The following is a 16,194-nucleotide window of genomic DNA, read 5'->3' on the forward strand; positions in this document are numbered from 1 at the left end:
AGATATTCCTTTATTAGTCCCATGATGGGGAAATTTACAATGTTACAGCAGACCGGAGGAGATATAAAAAATATGTACAGTCAAGACAGAGGAAGTATGAAAATAGAAACAATCTAATATACATAGGGGGAGATATTAAAAAGTACTGCATGCATAAATATGGTAAACATTATACCATAAAGCATCAGTATGTAAGCATTGAACTCAGAGCACTGCTATGCATATGTACAACTTTATAGTGCCGCAAGCTGTAAGCTCCTTACAGTGCTATTAACTTTGCATAACCTCAGAAAAAAAAGCATTGCACATTTATACTGAAATTATACTTCGGTGTAACTTTCCCCTTCACCCTTATACCATCATTTCGAGAACAAATGGGAGTAGCAAGGTGAAGTAAAGACACAGAATGATCCTAAATGTTCAAATTCTCCACTTAAGTTTAATTATCGCATCCCTATACATTAGTCCTGTACTCTAATTGGCTATGAGAATATTCATCTTTTTTTTTTATTTTTTTTAACACAGTGCCCTTGAAAACTGCAGCCTATGAGAGATAAGTGGCAGTGAGGCAGATGGCATTTCTAATTCACTCACTTCATTAGCACCAGATCATCATTTTCACAGGTTAAGGAGGGCCATTGCCTGGGTTGCAGGTATAATTGGTTCTATCATTGCTGGCTAGCAGCCAGTGAGTACAGTGATCAGTCATGCAGCGCCTCTAATATAGACAATGTTCAGTGTGTGATGAACTGAATCAATCACCAGCCTGTATCTGCTGGAGGAATTATGGGCATAATAGGGGTCAGGATCTTTAAAATGCATCTGTGGTTAGGCATAGCTGAGTGAGGAAGCACAACCCACAGTAAGCATTGTTTCACAGGCCTGCAAGTCAAAGACAGAACTAATGGGGGGAGTTTTATGACTTCCATTTTAGGGAAAGTAAGCATTTATATTTAACGTATTGCCCAACAAATAATCCTAAAATGGCAATGTCTTTAGCTTTGTATTCTTCTACCTCTTTGTTCGCTATGGTCAAAGTTGATCTATTTCACAGGGAGATTATGTTCAGGTGTTTGTGAAACTGTTTGATTAGTTGCAGTGAACTGAGAGGGGATTGTCTTAAAGGATGAAAATAACTGAAAACAGTTTTGTTCTTCCTCACACACAAAGAGCAAAGGACGTTTAATATAAAGAACGAGATTTAAGGTTTTTTAATAATGCAAAACAAATGCGTTGTACTTTGTTTTGGCAGGCATTCAATATTGTATTTTTTTCATGCAACGTGTTTCATTATTTGTTTTTTTTTTTAGCAGACAGCTTCTGCATTTACCAACTTGTGTTTTCCCAGCTTCTAGAGAAGTAAACACACCACTAGGCTGGTAAGAATAAACAAATCTATAGAAATCACAAGTGCTGTAAAACTTGAAACACATATACCTATTTCACACAACCTGCTTACTGTATGGTATATGTTTTTGGTTTAAATCTCCATCAGTGAGCTTCAAAATCACATCTGACAGCCACTAAATGGCCATTCAGCTGGCATTGTTTTGTCCCTTTTTGTTTTTAAAGTTAAGAATAAACTTTACAGCTCAACTTTGATGCACACGAGTCCTTTAAATGGACAGAAACATTTGACATTTGCAATTGCATGATCAGAGTTTGGGACCTCACTATATTAACAGAAAACCTGCCTTCATGACTGGAAGTGTTGAGTTTAAAATAGGTTGGCATTTACAAGGGAGGGAAGGTATATAGAAAAATGGTATTGCTTGTTCCATATTGGGAACTTAAAAACAGGATAACTCATCCTCTACTATAGTAACTGCGAGTTACTATGTCACAACTTATTCACAAAGTTGTTTATTCACTGTTATACTGTTTATACTATATTTTTCTATTTTTTTTTATCAATTACACATTTATAATATGTGTTTACCTAAAATATCCTGATGGAGGAAGTTGGAGAAGATTTCCCGGATGTTACCGTTAGCGACGTCACGTAAACAGGAAGTAGGATGCCTGAAGCGGCTGATTCAACTCGACAGAGGAGAAGCTAAAAGATGACAACAAATGTTTTCACCGACTCACAAATGCTGCGTTGGCTGCTAGAAAATATAATAGAACACGTTTAGGCTGTTCCAGCTTTTAATAAGTGAGCTTTAATTGTTCGAAGCGAATTTGCCTCCTGAGCTCGATCGCTAGTAAACTTTTGCTAGGATGCTAGGTGGCTAATTGCTATCAAGTCAAGCAGGGGCGTTTGTTTTATTAACTTGAAGATTTGATGACTGACGGTCACAAAAGCTACAGAACAACAGTTAAACAAGGGTTACCTGCATGTCGTCGTTATGGGAGACAAGGAGCTCAGTCTTATTGACAAGAATATAACAAGGTAATGTTTACTACCTGCGCCTCTCTTTTCAGCTTTGGTGAGTATCGCTAGATTACTAAAAGCTTTGGTTTTAGCTCTGGTTTCCAGTTCAGCTAAGCACAAGTAGGCAATGTAAAAATACTTGCCAAGTAAAAGGACAAGTATTATCAACTAAACATACTTAAAGTACCCATTATACAGCAGAATGGCTTCTGTCAGTGTTGAGCTATCATATGTCACCACATTATTCCTTTGTTTTGATTGTGAAGCACTTTGGTCATCCTTTGTTTGGGCTGTTGGAAAGGGCTATATCAATAAACTTTGATTTGATTTGACCTATTTCTCATTATAATGTGGCTTAAAGGTTAAGCTAATTTTTTTTTTCCCAACTGTTGATTAGTTTAATTAATCGAAATTCATCACATTTCATCATTCATCACGTGTTTGAATGTAAAAGTGTCTCTGCAAAGTAACTATATCTCTCAGAGGAATATAATGGAGAATTTCCCTCAGAAATGAAAAGGAGTAAAAGTTCTAAAGGTATGAAAGTGATGTATTCAAGTTAAGTACTGGAATCTCAACACGGTACTAAAGTTTAATAATTGTCCATAGATAGATGATTTTACATTCCACAACTAAAGGTTCCTCATCTCAATATAAAAAACCTAAAATGATGTCTTAACATTGTTTGTTTTGTCTGACTGACAGTCCAGAGTACCAAAATGTTCAGTTATGTATCATCGCCCAAAGAACAGCCACAAATCCTCAACCAACCAGAGATTGTTGCTTTATTTTATTAATCACTAAAATAGTTGCCAATTAATATTCTGTTGATTGACTAATCATTTCTGCTTGAATACTTTTACCTCTTTGGTACTTGAAATAATCAGATGGAGAGAAATCAGCGCTTGGCTGAACTGCTCACAATTCACGTCCACATTTAAGCCATAAACTGTGGAGAGAGATCACAAGTGGATTTCAATCCCAATAGGTAGGGAACAACTACTCTAGGCCTCTAAACACGAGGTTTTAGGACCATAATAGTCAGTCGATCGACAGATTGAAAGATAACTGGCAACCGTTTTAATAATCATCAATTCAGTTAATTATTCTAAACATTTCAGACAACAATCAACCAAAAATGCCAAATATTTACTAATTTCTAGATTAATTTGAGAAAAGGCTGATGAAAACTGAATATCATCTGGTTTTTAGACTGTTGATTGGACAAAACAAAACATTTGCAGATGTCACATTGAGCTCTCTAAATGTCAGATGATCATTTAAACAATTTATTAATTAAAGAAATAATTAAAAAAACTTAATTTTTTTTTTTTTTAATAATAAAGGTTTTCCTACACACAATAATAAAAGTTTTCTCTTCCATGGTGAATTTGTTGGTTCACCTTGTTGCTTTCTGTCTAGTTTGCCAGATGTCCCTCTGAGTGCCACTGTACCATCGCTCAATCTGCACTGCAATCAAATCCCAAGAATCGAGGGCCTGACCTCAGCTTGGCACCTGCGGCACTTAGACCTTTCCTCCAATTGCATTTCTAAGATTGAGGGTCTAAGTTCCCTCACTTCCCTGAGGACTTTAAATTTATCCTGTAACTTAATCACCAAGGTTGAAGGTCAGTCTTTGGTCACTTCTACGATTAATTAATTAATGTTTCAGCTCCGTGGGTGTTCTCCATGTAATAATTCTTCGTTACAGGGTCTTGTGTTTACTCTGATGTTGCTGTCACTGGCTTATGGGCTGTAAAATCACTCAGTCGTTAATATCCCCTCCCTGTACCTCAGGACTGAATGGCCTCGTGAACCTAACAAGATTAAACTTGTCGTACAATCAGATAAACAACCTCGCTGGTGAGCTGAATACAGACTGAACAGAGTTCTCTTCTTCTACTCTCAAATGAAAACACCAACGAGTAACTGACCTGTCAATGCTGTTGATTCCTTCGTCTCTTGAATCAGGCTTGTTGTATCTTCATGGCCTGCAATACAAGTTAAGGCACCTCAGTCTCCATAGCAACCACCTGGACAGCATCGATCACCTCCTGCAGTGCCTGCTGGGACTGCAAGCATTAAGAGAGGTCACTTTGAGTCAGGATGGCAGAGACAACCCTGTGTGTAGATCACCAGGTAGGGCATGAAACTGTTGTTTTGGTTATTTTATAGTGGTCGGACCAATAAGTGTTAATATTGGCTTTTGACAAATGTACTGCAGTACATGTTAGCAACATGCTTCACCCCCATTTTAACCAAAATACACCCTATATACTACTGAACTACTGAATGTAGTTGTTTGTTTGGGAGGGATGCATTTCCAGTTTTTGAAAACCTCTAATTTGAATACACTTATTTAAAGTAGCTTACAAACTAACAAAAGCATTTGCTAAAACAATGTAATGTGATGTCATACAACTGGCCTGCACAAACCTTACCTTTATGATGATAATGTTCAGATTTTGTCGAGACACGTTGATTCAACTTTATGTCATTAAAACATAATCAATACATTATGAAATTCAGTTCAACTGCACCACCAAACTCCAAAATCTCCAAAATCCTGCAACCATCATGAAGGTCGTGGTTTTTGCAGGTCTGCTGCATTAACTTCAGGTGTACTTAATAAACTAGTACTGAGTTTATAGGAACGAAAGATGTCACTACTGTGTGCTATAAACAGCAGATTTCATGATCCTTTGTTGTTTTTGATGAATCACTCTGTAATCCAGTAAACAATTGTCAGATATTGAAAAAATAAGTGAGTCACAGCCCTCCCCTGTGTGTCTGTAATGAAAGCCCAATGAAAATCAGTGGTGGTCAAATTGACAACCACTAGTAGTAATGACTGTGATCGATTTATCTTGGTTTGCGTTTTTATATCTCTTCTATATCTTTATATCTCTTCAGATGTGGATTGACAGCAGTTATATGAGTGTAAAAATCTATCCAGTGTTTTCCTTTAAGTTATGCTGTGCACCCATTATCCACATCCTCCTGCTCATGATTAATTCACAGCAGTAGCTGTTTAACGCACATGTTTAAATCTATGAGGGCATACTAAAAGCATTCTTACTATCCTTGCTGGCAATATTTGTGGGTACACTTATGTCAGCAGTGCTCAGTTCTCATTAAATGAGCTGCATGAATAGTGTAAATGAGCATAGCACGCACAGAGGAAATGTTGTAAATTTAGAAATGAATTATTTGGTTTTATGCAGCATAACCACTATACTACCTAATGTTTTATCCAGGCCATAAACCTCTAATGTGAAAATACTGAATTTGTCGACAGTCACACAGCTGTATCCTGGTCAGGTTTTCAGTGTGTGTGTGTGTGTGTGTGTGTGCTTGTGTGTGTATGCTTTGCTGCAGGTTACAGGGAAATTGTTTTGCAGTCGTTGCCACAGATCTCTGTTCTGGATGATCTGGACCGGCTGGGAAATCCATCACAACAAGGCCCACAGAGTCCCTGTGATATCCCAGGTCTGGAGGACTATGTGGACCTCCTGCTGTCGTCGGATACCAGTCGAAATGAAGCGGTAATTTTTAATGTTATATCGCCATTAATAATAGCCTTATGTTTATATAATTATATTCCATTATGATGTCTATATTCCAGTGAATTTCTTTCTTAATACAACATTTTTGATTTATAACACCCATAAATTGCACAAGAAATATCCTATTTGTTTCATTTTTACTGTGTAATTCCAGCTGTGTAGTATGCTACCCAATCAAATTAATAAAATATGACAGAAAAAGCTTTATTTTAAAACAGTAAGAGTCCTCACACAATGTTTTGTTGAATGTTGCTTTTGAATAGCTGATATGAAGGCAGCATTTAATGTGTTTCTTGTAAAATATTTCAAGTGAAGTGTGCAAAAATGCTATTTTGACAAGTTCAGAACAGACTATGCCTGCTGCATTAATAAGCTTATGGCAAGATATCATAATTACACAGTGACACTTTTTGATACTAAGGAAGCTCCCTAATGCATAATTCAAGTATCCACATTTTTGCATTGAGAGGACCTCAGATAGGCAAATGAAAGAAATGTCCTTTGGCATTTATTTAGAATTCAACTTTGATTGACTTTTTTCCACATCTGTTTATTTGGATTTAAAAGAAATCATTCACACGTACAGGAAAAAAAAATTCAGATTCCTTTTTTCAGATTAAACACATTTGAAGTCTTACTCAGGACTATGTCGCTGTGGCTTTACAGTGCAGATCATCCAGCCACTGCGTCACCCTGTAGCCCAAGTAGTTGTTGGTAGGTTGTCCGTGGTCACTGAATAGCTGGAATATTGTGTAATTCGGTGGATTGATACCAGGATGTGTTACTGAAAGTTAGGAATCATCTCACCAAAAAGTCACATTACACATTCATTGCACCAGATGGCAAAATCCATCTGCTTTCTCTCCAGCAAAACCTGCTGCAGCAGAGGACACCACAGCCACAGTTATAAGAAAGTGTTCCCAGTGAAATGGAAAGCTAATTTAAGTTTCCATTGCAGGTTAGAGAGGATGTCCCTCTCACCACACCCCGTATCGATGAGGTGCTGACCCAGTTTCGTCAGCGGATTGCCTCTGAAGCAATCGCAGATCCAGTCGCACAACCAGATTGCAGCTTCCAGCCGGTTTGTTTCACTATGGCTGATCCAGCAAACCCTGTTAATGAACAACGCATCAGGAAACTGGAGCACCAGGTGTCCCAGCTCATCCAGCAGGTGCTTATGTAACACTGCTGATGGCTCATTTTATACGACGTATATAAGACGTTTGGTATACAGGAGGTGAGGTTATATGTGAAGGGATAAACATAATTGTAGATTCATTCTCAGCAAAAAATCAGTAGGACAGTATTTGGCCTGCAGGCATAGTTAAAGGTTATAAATCACATAAAATATACGACTGCATTTTCACATTTAAGCCAATGTTTCTCTGAAAGACTACTGATGTTGTCATTTGTAGACTTATTACTTGCATGATATCTAGGCTGTATCTGAGCTTCTATACCACATTTTGTATTTTTTTACCCTTAGTGTGAAGTACTTTTACTAGAATTAGATTTGCAAGTGTTTCCAATTATATTTGCTGCTATGTCCATAAAATATACCCTACGTTTAGTTCTTTCAATATTTACTTTGCATTTATCCAAACATGTAGATTGTTTCATGCGTATTTAATCCCCTTTCATATGATGAGTATTTCTGCAATATTTACCCAGGCCCCTGCAGGTGACAAACCCAGTGGCTCTACTCATTCTGTGGTGACGGCACGGAGAGCCAAGAGGGACACAGATCGCACGTCAGAGAGCGAGTGTGACAGCGGGAAGGAAAACAGGAGGCGCAGCAGGATCCCCAAACATCGTAACAGCACATCGAAGACGACCCCCAAGGAGGCAAAAGGCAGGAGATCAGACAGGTGATCCGTACCTGTTTGTCTGTTTCTGCACAAAAAAGAAATATCAGCTGTCAGGGTAACTGCTATGTGATTAAAATAATTAGGTTTGCTGTCATGTTTACATGTGTACACCCAGATTGTGTTATAGTTGGTAAATGCTGTCCCCATAAAACCTAAAAAATTGTCAGAACTCATTGTTAATGTTTTGAAACTTCTTAACTTAACACAGACACACATCTTAACACAGTATGCAACAATGGATATTTCCATTTTGCTCAGCATGCAGTGACCTAATATCAGCAGGCCTCTTGATGATAGTGGAAATCCTTTTACCTCTCAGCTGAAAGGGGGTGGTACATTTTCAGTTCTGAGCGATGTGGTAAACTTTCCTCCGCTCTGTTAGAGATTACAACTGTCAGCTCACTCCCATGATTAACGACCGCGCCCGTATGGTCTAGCCCCTCATCTTGCTTCATCAGCCACTGATGACGGGCTTAGGATTCAGTAATTTAACTTAAGTAAGCTCCCAACTGTCCTCATCAAAAGCAAGGTGATTTTAGAATATTAACTCCAAATTCAATTCAAAGTTGTTTAAAGTTTGCCGATCCATAAAAGTGAGCAGGTCATCTGCTTTGACCTTTACTGAGCCAGACATTAGGGTGAGGGCTGTTTATAATCTATTTTATAATTGGTTCAATAACTGATTTTTTGTTTTTTATGTGCAGCGATCAGGAGAATTCTAAACAGAAGAGTTCAAAGTCTGCTGTGGGGCCCAGGAGGAAGGCTGGGAGCGCAGGCAGCATCGACACAGTAGGGCCACCAAGAAGGGCACCTATGAGAGCTGGCAAGGCCTCAGATGTGAAAACCAAATGCACTGAGGAGGCGGAAACCTACAGGGTATGGTATGGACAGGTCACCTGTGGACTGAATGGCAGCTTTTATTTTTTAAGGTTTTAATTTAGTATTAAAAATGTTCCCACACAAGAGAGGAGTAGACATCCTCAGTGTGTGTGTACCCATATATGTGTGAAAGCATACTTTTGTTTGTATTTCTTTTTATTTTACACAAAGCTGTTGCACAAAATCATGCACATACAGGAGTTAGATCATAGATACCGCTCACAAAATAACCACAAAACAAAGATAATAACAACAACATTAATATTGTTCATTTGACGTTTTGCCCTCTTTGAGATAAAACTGACTAATTACGTCCCACTGGTTCCAACATTCGGGTGTGTTGTGCTAATAGCAGCTAATGCAGCTGTGAACCAATAGCCTCAGGTAGAAATGAGAAAGAAGGGTGTAACAGAGGTCTGCTAAGCTCACTTCTGTGTAACTCTATATCCCCGGATTTTTTTCATCTTCAAAGTTTTATGCTTCATCAAACGACATCACTTGAGGGAATTCAACAGACTTTACCCAGGTCCCTCTGGAGCCAAAAAAGTCCTCAAGACCTATAAACAGACTTTTATGTGGAAAATCAGTGGAGTTCCCTTTTATTCTTGTCAATATTTTTTACAGGAACATGCTGAAAAAACCTTTGAGGCATTCAATGTTGTTTAGTTGTTCGTTCCTTTGTACTTGTGTTTCTCTCAGACTATTGTGGAGGAGCGTGACCAGGAAAGGGAGAGGCGCTGGAAGGCCGAACAAGCTGTGAGGAAACTAACAGAAGATTTAAAGTGCCTGCAGACTAAGGTCAGCGATGAAAAAGACCTACAAAGCATGGCCCTGCATACTACTGACAGGTAAGAGGAAAACTGGTTAGACACACAGATGCACATGAATGCGCTATGCACACAAAACATCCACATGAAGCCGTGCTGCAGCTCTAAAGCAGATATCATGATGAAAAGGGATAATTGAACTTGTCTCTGTGGATTTTAGTTGTCAGCTGCATAATGGATTCTCATCCATTTCTACCCTCTTCATCTTTTGTATTGGCTCTCCTGAGACCAAGACCTGCTGCTTGCCTCATTCTTGAACAATGAGTATCCATTCCACCATTAAAATGCCCCACTATCATTGTCCTGTAGCCTCTCATGAAATCAAGCACACGCTCCTTTCGGCTCCATTACCCCAAAGCCTTAAAATATGCCTGCATTATCTGTGATAATGTAGCTATGGAGTATAAAGATCACTAATCTATACATCCATTCTGCTTATATATCTTATATTTAAATTGCAGAGGCTATAGTTATCCATAATTAAATAGTCTTATCTCTGTGCCTATGCACATGAGAGACCATTTTGCTTTGAGCGTCCTTGCTGCTGCACTGCACAGATACAGACAGGTGTTACTGTTTTGTGCATTGTTCCTGCTTGCATTGCTCCCTGCTTAGATAAATCTGCATTATGGTTGTAATTAGAAACCCGGTGACAAGCATATGTCAGCAGTATTACACGCATCAATCTTAACTGTCACTTTCTAATGACACTGAACACGGCTGCTACTGTTGACTTCCTCACTCATCAGGAGACAGATTACAGAGAAATTAGTCACCATGGCAGGTTTAAAGGGGAACCACTGTAGGTGGTCGTCCAGTTTTTGGGTTTCATGGCTGTACTGTGTGTTCGCAACTCTCCAAACTGTTTCTTTCAATTATTTTTTATTTTCACCAGACTGCCCTTTTGTATAATGTTTTTTTTAATCCTATTTCCATTTTCTCTCCCTTAAGATAGGATTTTGACTATTCTGTAATGTCAGATTTCTTCAATTTCACTGGCTATCACATTGAAACAGTGCAAGATAAAACACAGGACAATCAAGGGCATCACATAATTGGATGTGGTTGCCTCTACCAGTTTCCACACACAGTAGAAAAATAAACATTCGGGGTATCGCTGCAGCTGCTCTTGCACACTCTTATCATGCTCTCTCCCCATCCAGACTCAAAGAATTGCTGCTAAAGGAGCGATCGGGACGCTCTGAACTGCAGACTCGTGTTGAGGATCTGGAGGGTAGGCATCAGTCCTTAATCCAACAACTGGAACAGGCCCGCAGCAGTGAAGAACAACACAAGGCTGCACTGCGCAGGCTGGAAGAAAGCATATCCCATGGAGAGGCACTCAGGGCTCACCGTCAAGCTGAGGAGGTACAGCAGTTGGTTTAGTATACACAAGAACACCTGTATCTCTGTCTTTATACAGACAGTCTGCCTTCTAATCAACACAGAAATCAGAGCAAGTTATAGTCGTATAAAAATCATGCTGATTCTGTTACCTGACCCGAACATGTCATCTCTATGTCACTGTCATTTTTAACCATACCATAATCTCTCCTGCCGAGTGAATAAATGCAGACAGCTGAAAGGGTTCAGCAGTGAGCTTCATGCAGCTCTGACAGTATGTGACAGGCTGGTATAAACCATGTGCTGCCCTTCCTCAGATGAAGCAGCACCAGGAGCTGGAGAACAAGGCAGCAGCTCTGAGGAGAGAGCTGGACATCCAGAGAGCCTCGGTACGTCAACATAAAGAAAAGCTGCAGCAGCTGCACGAACTGCTGGCATGCAGAGAACAAGAGCACAGGTACACCTGAAGGATTTTATTTTGACTTTCTGGAAGAGGTCTTGCTTAATATCAACTTTGGCCATCTTTTTAAAAGGCCCTTAAAAGCTGAGTGCTGACTTGAGAAATAATATTGACAGGTGCTATTTCTCAACATTGATTTATAGAGAAATACTTGAAGGACAGGTTCACTATTTGAAACAATAGTCAGGCGCTTGTATGACCATTAAATCCAAAGTTTGTCTGAAGCTAACATGAGGCTTCAGCAGAACTAGTGGATATTTATCTCATGCCAAGAGTGTCAGACATTTTTTAGCCTCAACTATATTTAGTATTTCATGTGATGACCCACAAATTACAGCAAGTGCAGGCTTCCTGTTTTGTGTTAAGGCCCCTTTCAAATGGCTCAACATACTGTTCTTGTTGGCATCGTGTTACAGAAAACAGCTGGATTTGCGGTTGCAGCCCGGCGGGTCAGATTTCTGTGAGGCGGTGGCGAAAGAAGTTGCATCAGTGGAGCAGAGACGCGCCCACAAGGAGGCGGAGCTGCAGGAGAAACTGGCGGAGGGCAGGAAACAGTACGCTGCTCTGGAGGACGAGTTCCGCATGGCGCTAACCATTGAGGCCGCTCGCTTCTCTGAGGTCTGCTAAAACATGGACACCTGCCATACAGATGGCCTGTAATCACCGAAGTTCCACTGAAATGTTATTCTACAGCCTCCGAACAGACCAGCTGATAGATGATCACTGTGTTCAGTACAAAGTGAAATGATTGAACTGGAATTGAACCCTGACTAGATAGACTGGGTGGATTTTTTTTTCAGCCTGATGATGAAAGCTGAGATTGAATTAGGGTCATCACTCTGGACAAGTAGCCTGTGATTGCCACAGGAAGAAAGCTGCACAAAATGATTGGATCTGTGTCAGTCTGTACTTTCTTATGGTTACAGGATTCATTCAGCTACTGCACAAAATGTAATGTGTCTCTGTAAACTTTCTCTGTCTGACCTCAAATGTGACATTGACGGATAAAATTGTCAAGTCAGGAAAAGCTAAAACCAAAAGAGTGAGTCTCGAGTCTCTTCAACTCCTAGATGTCTTATTCATATTCACATCCTGGGTTCTGTAGGTAAAAGAGGCTTGTGATCAGATGGCTGCAGAGCTGCAGGGACTCAAGGCGACCCTCACCCAGTCTCAGCAGAGGGAGAAGAAGTCGGGCTCTCTGGTGCAGGAGCTCACAGCCATGGTCAAAGAACAGAAGAGCCGCATCTCTGAACTCATCAAGGCTAAGAGAGACGCTGTCACTGATCTAAAGGTACCCCGCTGAAGTGACAGAACATCGAGTAAATAAGATTAAATTGTGTGATCAGGTTTGAAAAATCACATTTTCTATCAGATACAATAGATGACCTGGTCTGGTTTACAGTTATCAAACTTTTTCAGAAACTGCTCAGCCTGATCCTGTAGGAGAGTCACTTTGAGACGTCATAAATAGTGAATGGTCCCGCTGCCTTTCCATCTGTCAGCCACGACAGATGGCCATTGATCATTAATACTGTCTGTCTCCTTTCTTCCTCTGCCAGAGCCGCCTGCATTCCTTGGAAGCAGAGGTGGAGCAGGACCGGCGTCTCAGCCTGCAGCTCGAGCTGCTCAAGAAAGACAAGGCGAGACTCTTGTCTCAACTCACAGCTCAGGAGTCAGTGATAGACGGCCTCAGGGCTGAGAGGAGGATCTGGGGCCAGGAGCTTGCTCAGCAAGGTGGGAGACGTCCAGGAGGGAACTTTTTATCCATTTTGAATGAGCCTGATAGTGCATGACTCACCCTGAAAACCCTCATTTAGTTGTTCATTAGCAAACACTCGTACAGGCCCTTCCTTGAGTCCGTGTTAGTTACTATGATGTATTGGCCTGGTGGGTGATCCATATTGGCGGCGGGCAAGGAGAGTCACTGTAAACATTTTGGAGTGTGAAGAAAGCATTGAACATTCTTATTGTATAAGGTGATGTTTTATGGCATCTGTATCAAGTAAAGCCTGCCATCTAGTGGTTTGTTGGGGAAAAAAACTCCTTCAGACAAGGTTAAGCATGATAATTTTACACAGCAGACATTTTCAAACACATTAAAATACACAACATTTAAAATAAAATACATGAATAAAGAACAGACAGAAAAACAATAGATGTTAAAGTATTGGAGTTTAACATTGTTTTATCATTCAAGAGACTTGATTGAATTTATAAGGTGATGCATTTCTCTTTCCTAGGAGTGTCCTTGGCTCAGGATCGTGGACGCCTGGAGGCCAGGATAGAGGTGCTGGGCACGGAGCTGGAGACTCACAAGAAACAGAGCGAGCGGGACAATGATGCCCTAAAAATCAAAGCCAAAATCATTGATGACCAGACAGAGACAATCCGCAGACTCAAAGAGGTATGAGGATACTTTGATTATTCAAATTGATGTGATGTCCTTAAAGCAAAACAACAAAAGAGCCCATCGCGCCACAACCTGGTGTGATTCAGCGTTCATACTTGTGAACATTGTGTGTTACAAATGCACTGTATGTGCGTTTGTGTAAGTTTATGTGCGTTTGTGTGTATCTGTCTTGTCCTGTTTTTATCCTGAGACACCCTGAAGCTGTTTCTCTCACCTCCGCCTTCCTGCTGTCTAAGACCCTGCAGGAGCGTGATGATCAGATCCGGAGGCTGCGTGAAGAGCGCGTCCAGGCCCAGAATAGGTTCCAGCAGCAGCTGGAGGAGGAAACATCTCAGCAGGCTGAGCTGAAGGAGCGGCTGGAGCACCTGAGCCTGCGCAAGGAGGAGCTGAAACATCAGCTAGTGGACAAGGAAGCAGAGCTGCAGGAGGTCAAAAGAGTTTACAGGCAAGCATCCCATCACACAGACTCATTGAAACACCAGAAAAAACCTGCATTCTAATCATTGCAGTTTCTAAAAGTACTTTGGAAGTGTCAGATTCATGTTTAAAGGGGCAGACAGCTGCAGCTTTTGGCCTAAGACAGCTTCCCCTAGTGTCTACTCGATCAAATCCATTTCTTCACCATCATTTTTCTGTTCTCTCTCTCTCTATTCTTTTTTATCAGTGATTCCAATAAGAGGTGGCAGGAGAAGGCAGACTTGCTCACTCAGCTGGAGAGCCAGGTGAAGCGCATGAAGGAGAACTTTGATACCAAGGAGCGCTTGCTGCTCCAAGAAAGAGATAAAGCAACCGAAGAACTCAAGTATGACACAGTATCTGATGAGATCAAGATGTCTCTGAAACGTAATCAAGAATCATGCTTACATAAAGAAAACACAAATATTGATATACAGTAGTAAGGAAGTTTTCAAAAACTAGTAGTATTGTAGCTTTGAGTCAGAGTCACATATTTCAGCTGAGCTTGCTTATTGTAAAGTCAGTATATATTTTAAATAAGTTGTATAAAAGTCCCAAGAAGTTTGAAGAAACTTGCTGTTAATGTAAATCTAGTGTTCTTCATTCTGTATTTCCATATCTACCAGGGTGAGCACAGGTTTGAGCTATCATTGTCCACCTGCTGGGAGCAGTTTAGGACAGCTCTGCAGCTTTACTAAATCCTGGAGGAGAGGAAAGTTATTTTCTAGGACCAGAAAGCTGATGGAACACTTTTTTTTCTCCTACAAATCCGAAAAGGAAAACTATTTGGACTGTTTGTCACATACGTGCCCTTTCTATCTTTCTTCCAAACCCAAAAGCTAGAGAACTGTGAAGATTCAGAATTGTAAAATCATATTACTTGGGGGTCTGTGGTAAAATTATGATCAGGGTGTATTTATTAGTGATGCTTTTCTTTGAGGCAGGAGCAGGAGAGTGATGTCATTTGAAATAAATGATCCGTATAAGTCGATGCCAGGGCTTCATTTCTGAGAGTCTCCGCCGTAAAACATGCACATGTTTATTACCCAAAGCAGTAACAGCAGGACTCCATCCTGCAAGTGTCTTTCTTATATAAATTCATGTTTTATTGGTTGTCTGTTCTGCAGGGCTGCAGTAGAGAAGTTCCACTGTGTGGATGATGCATTTCGCCGACAGCTGGAGTCTTGCCAGGCTGCCCATCAAGCTGAGCTGCTTCGACTGGCGAATGAAAAGCAGAAACAGATTGAACAAGCCAATCAGAGGGTAAAATATACAATGCTTTTGATTGGAAAACAGAACAAATATGACAAATATGAACAACAGCAAAGTCTAACCTTCACTGTGATTAATAAGGATTAGTAAGCATAGTATAGTAGTAATTAAAATACTGTCATTATTTGATATTGTGCAGCAGTTTGATCTTCTGATGTTTACCTACTTGAATCTGCTAAAAAAAAAAAAAAAAAGCAGTTTTGAAAGTGGTTCCCAAAGTTCACAGGCCTCTGTTTCTTACTACACTGTTGGATTTATAATTCATACATTTTTGACACAGCAGATCACTGATCACTGCCAGCTGTCCTCTGTGAATTTAAGAAAAGAATAAACCCAGACATTTTGTGTGTATGTGTCTTCCTCAGGTGTTTGAAGTAGAGGAGGAGATGCGTCAGCTTCTGGAGGAGACGGAAACTAACAAGAGAGTCATGGAAGAGAAAATGAAACGTCTCACAAGTGTACTAAAAGACTTTTAACACATGAAACACGACTTCTGTGCAGCTATGGCAATGTATAACTCTAAACTTTTGTGAAATACAAACATTTGGTCATATTTTTTATGCAAAGTTGCTGTTCATCATGTTTTAACTAATAAATTAACCGTTGAGTATTTCTTTTCTAAATGATAGAAAATGAAAATGTATCAACACAAATTAAAGAGAATGGTGGGGAAGTAATAATAAAACTTTATACATATACAAAAATATGCAATACAGTGCCCCACAATGTGTGTCTGTG

The 16,194-nt window shown here is 40.0% G+C and overlaps 1 protein-coding gene across 1 annotated transcript; it reads left to right on the plus strand.

The window, feature by feature from the left end:
* Positions 1-2,268: 2,268 nt before the first annotated feature.
* On the plus strand, positions 2,269-16,115 carry lrrcc1 (leucine rich repeat and coiled-coil centrosomal protein 1). The gene is made up of 19 exons (XM_070845767.1): positions 2,269-2,392; positions 3,797-4,002; positions 4,172-4,237; positions 4,346-4,513; positions 5,753-5,919; positions 6,899-7,111; positions 7,612-7,808; positions 8,513-8,684; positions 9,387-9,535; positions 10,678-10,882; positions 11,176-11,315; positions 11,735-11,936; positions 12,424-12,609; positions 12,878-13,052; positions 13,559-13,722; positions 13,965-14,173; positions 14,393-14,530; positions 15,312-15,447; positions 15,822-16,115. The coding sequence occupies exons 1-19, from the start codon at positions 2,349-2,351 to the stop codon at positions 15,930-15,932; spliced, it is 3,048 nt and encodes a 1,015-aa protein (XP_070701868.1). The 5' UTR covers positions 2,269-2,348; the 3' UTR covers positions 15,933-16,115.
* Positions 16,116-16,194: the final 79 nt, after the last annotated feature.

Source organism: Pempheris klunzingeri, chromosome 15 (genome assembly GCF_042242105.1).
Source record: "Pempheris klunzingeri isolate RE-2024b chromosome 15, fPemKlu1.hap1, whole genome shotgun sequence".
Taxonomy (NCBI): Eukaryota; Metazoa; Chordata; class Actinopteri; order Acropomatiformes; family Pempheridae; genus Pempheris; species Pempheris klunzingeri.

Bases quoted from the DNA above. Each gene is read 5' to 3' on its own strand.
- lrrcc1 (XM_070845767.1), top strand. From the start codon at position 2,349: ATGGGAGACAAGGAGCTCAGTCTTATTGACAAGAATATAACAAG. The intron at 11,937-12,423 runs GTCTGCTAAAAC...TGGGTTCTGTAG, and splicing joins AGGCCGCTCGCTTCTCTGAG to GTAAAAGAGGCTTGTGATCA. The intron at 12,610-12,877 runs GTACCCCGCTGA...TTCCTCTGCCAG, and splicing joins ACGCTGTCACTGATCTAAAG to AGCCGCCTGCATTCCTTGGA.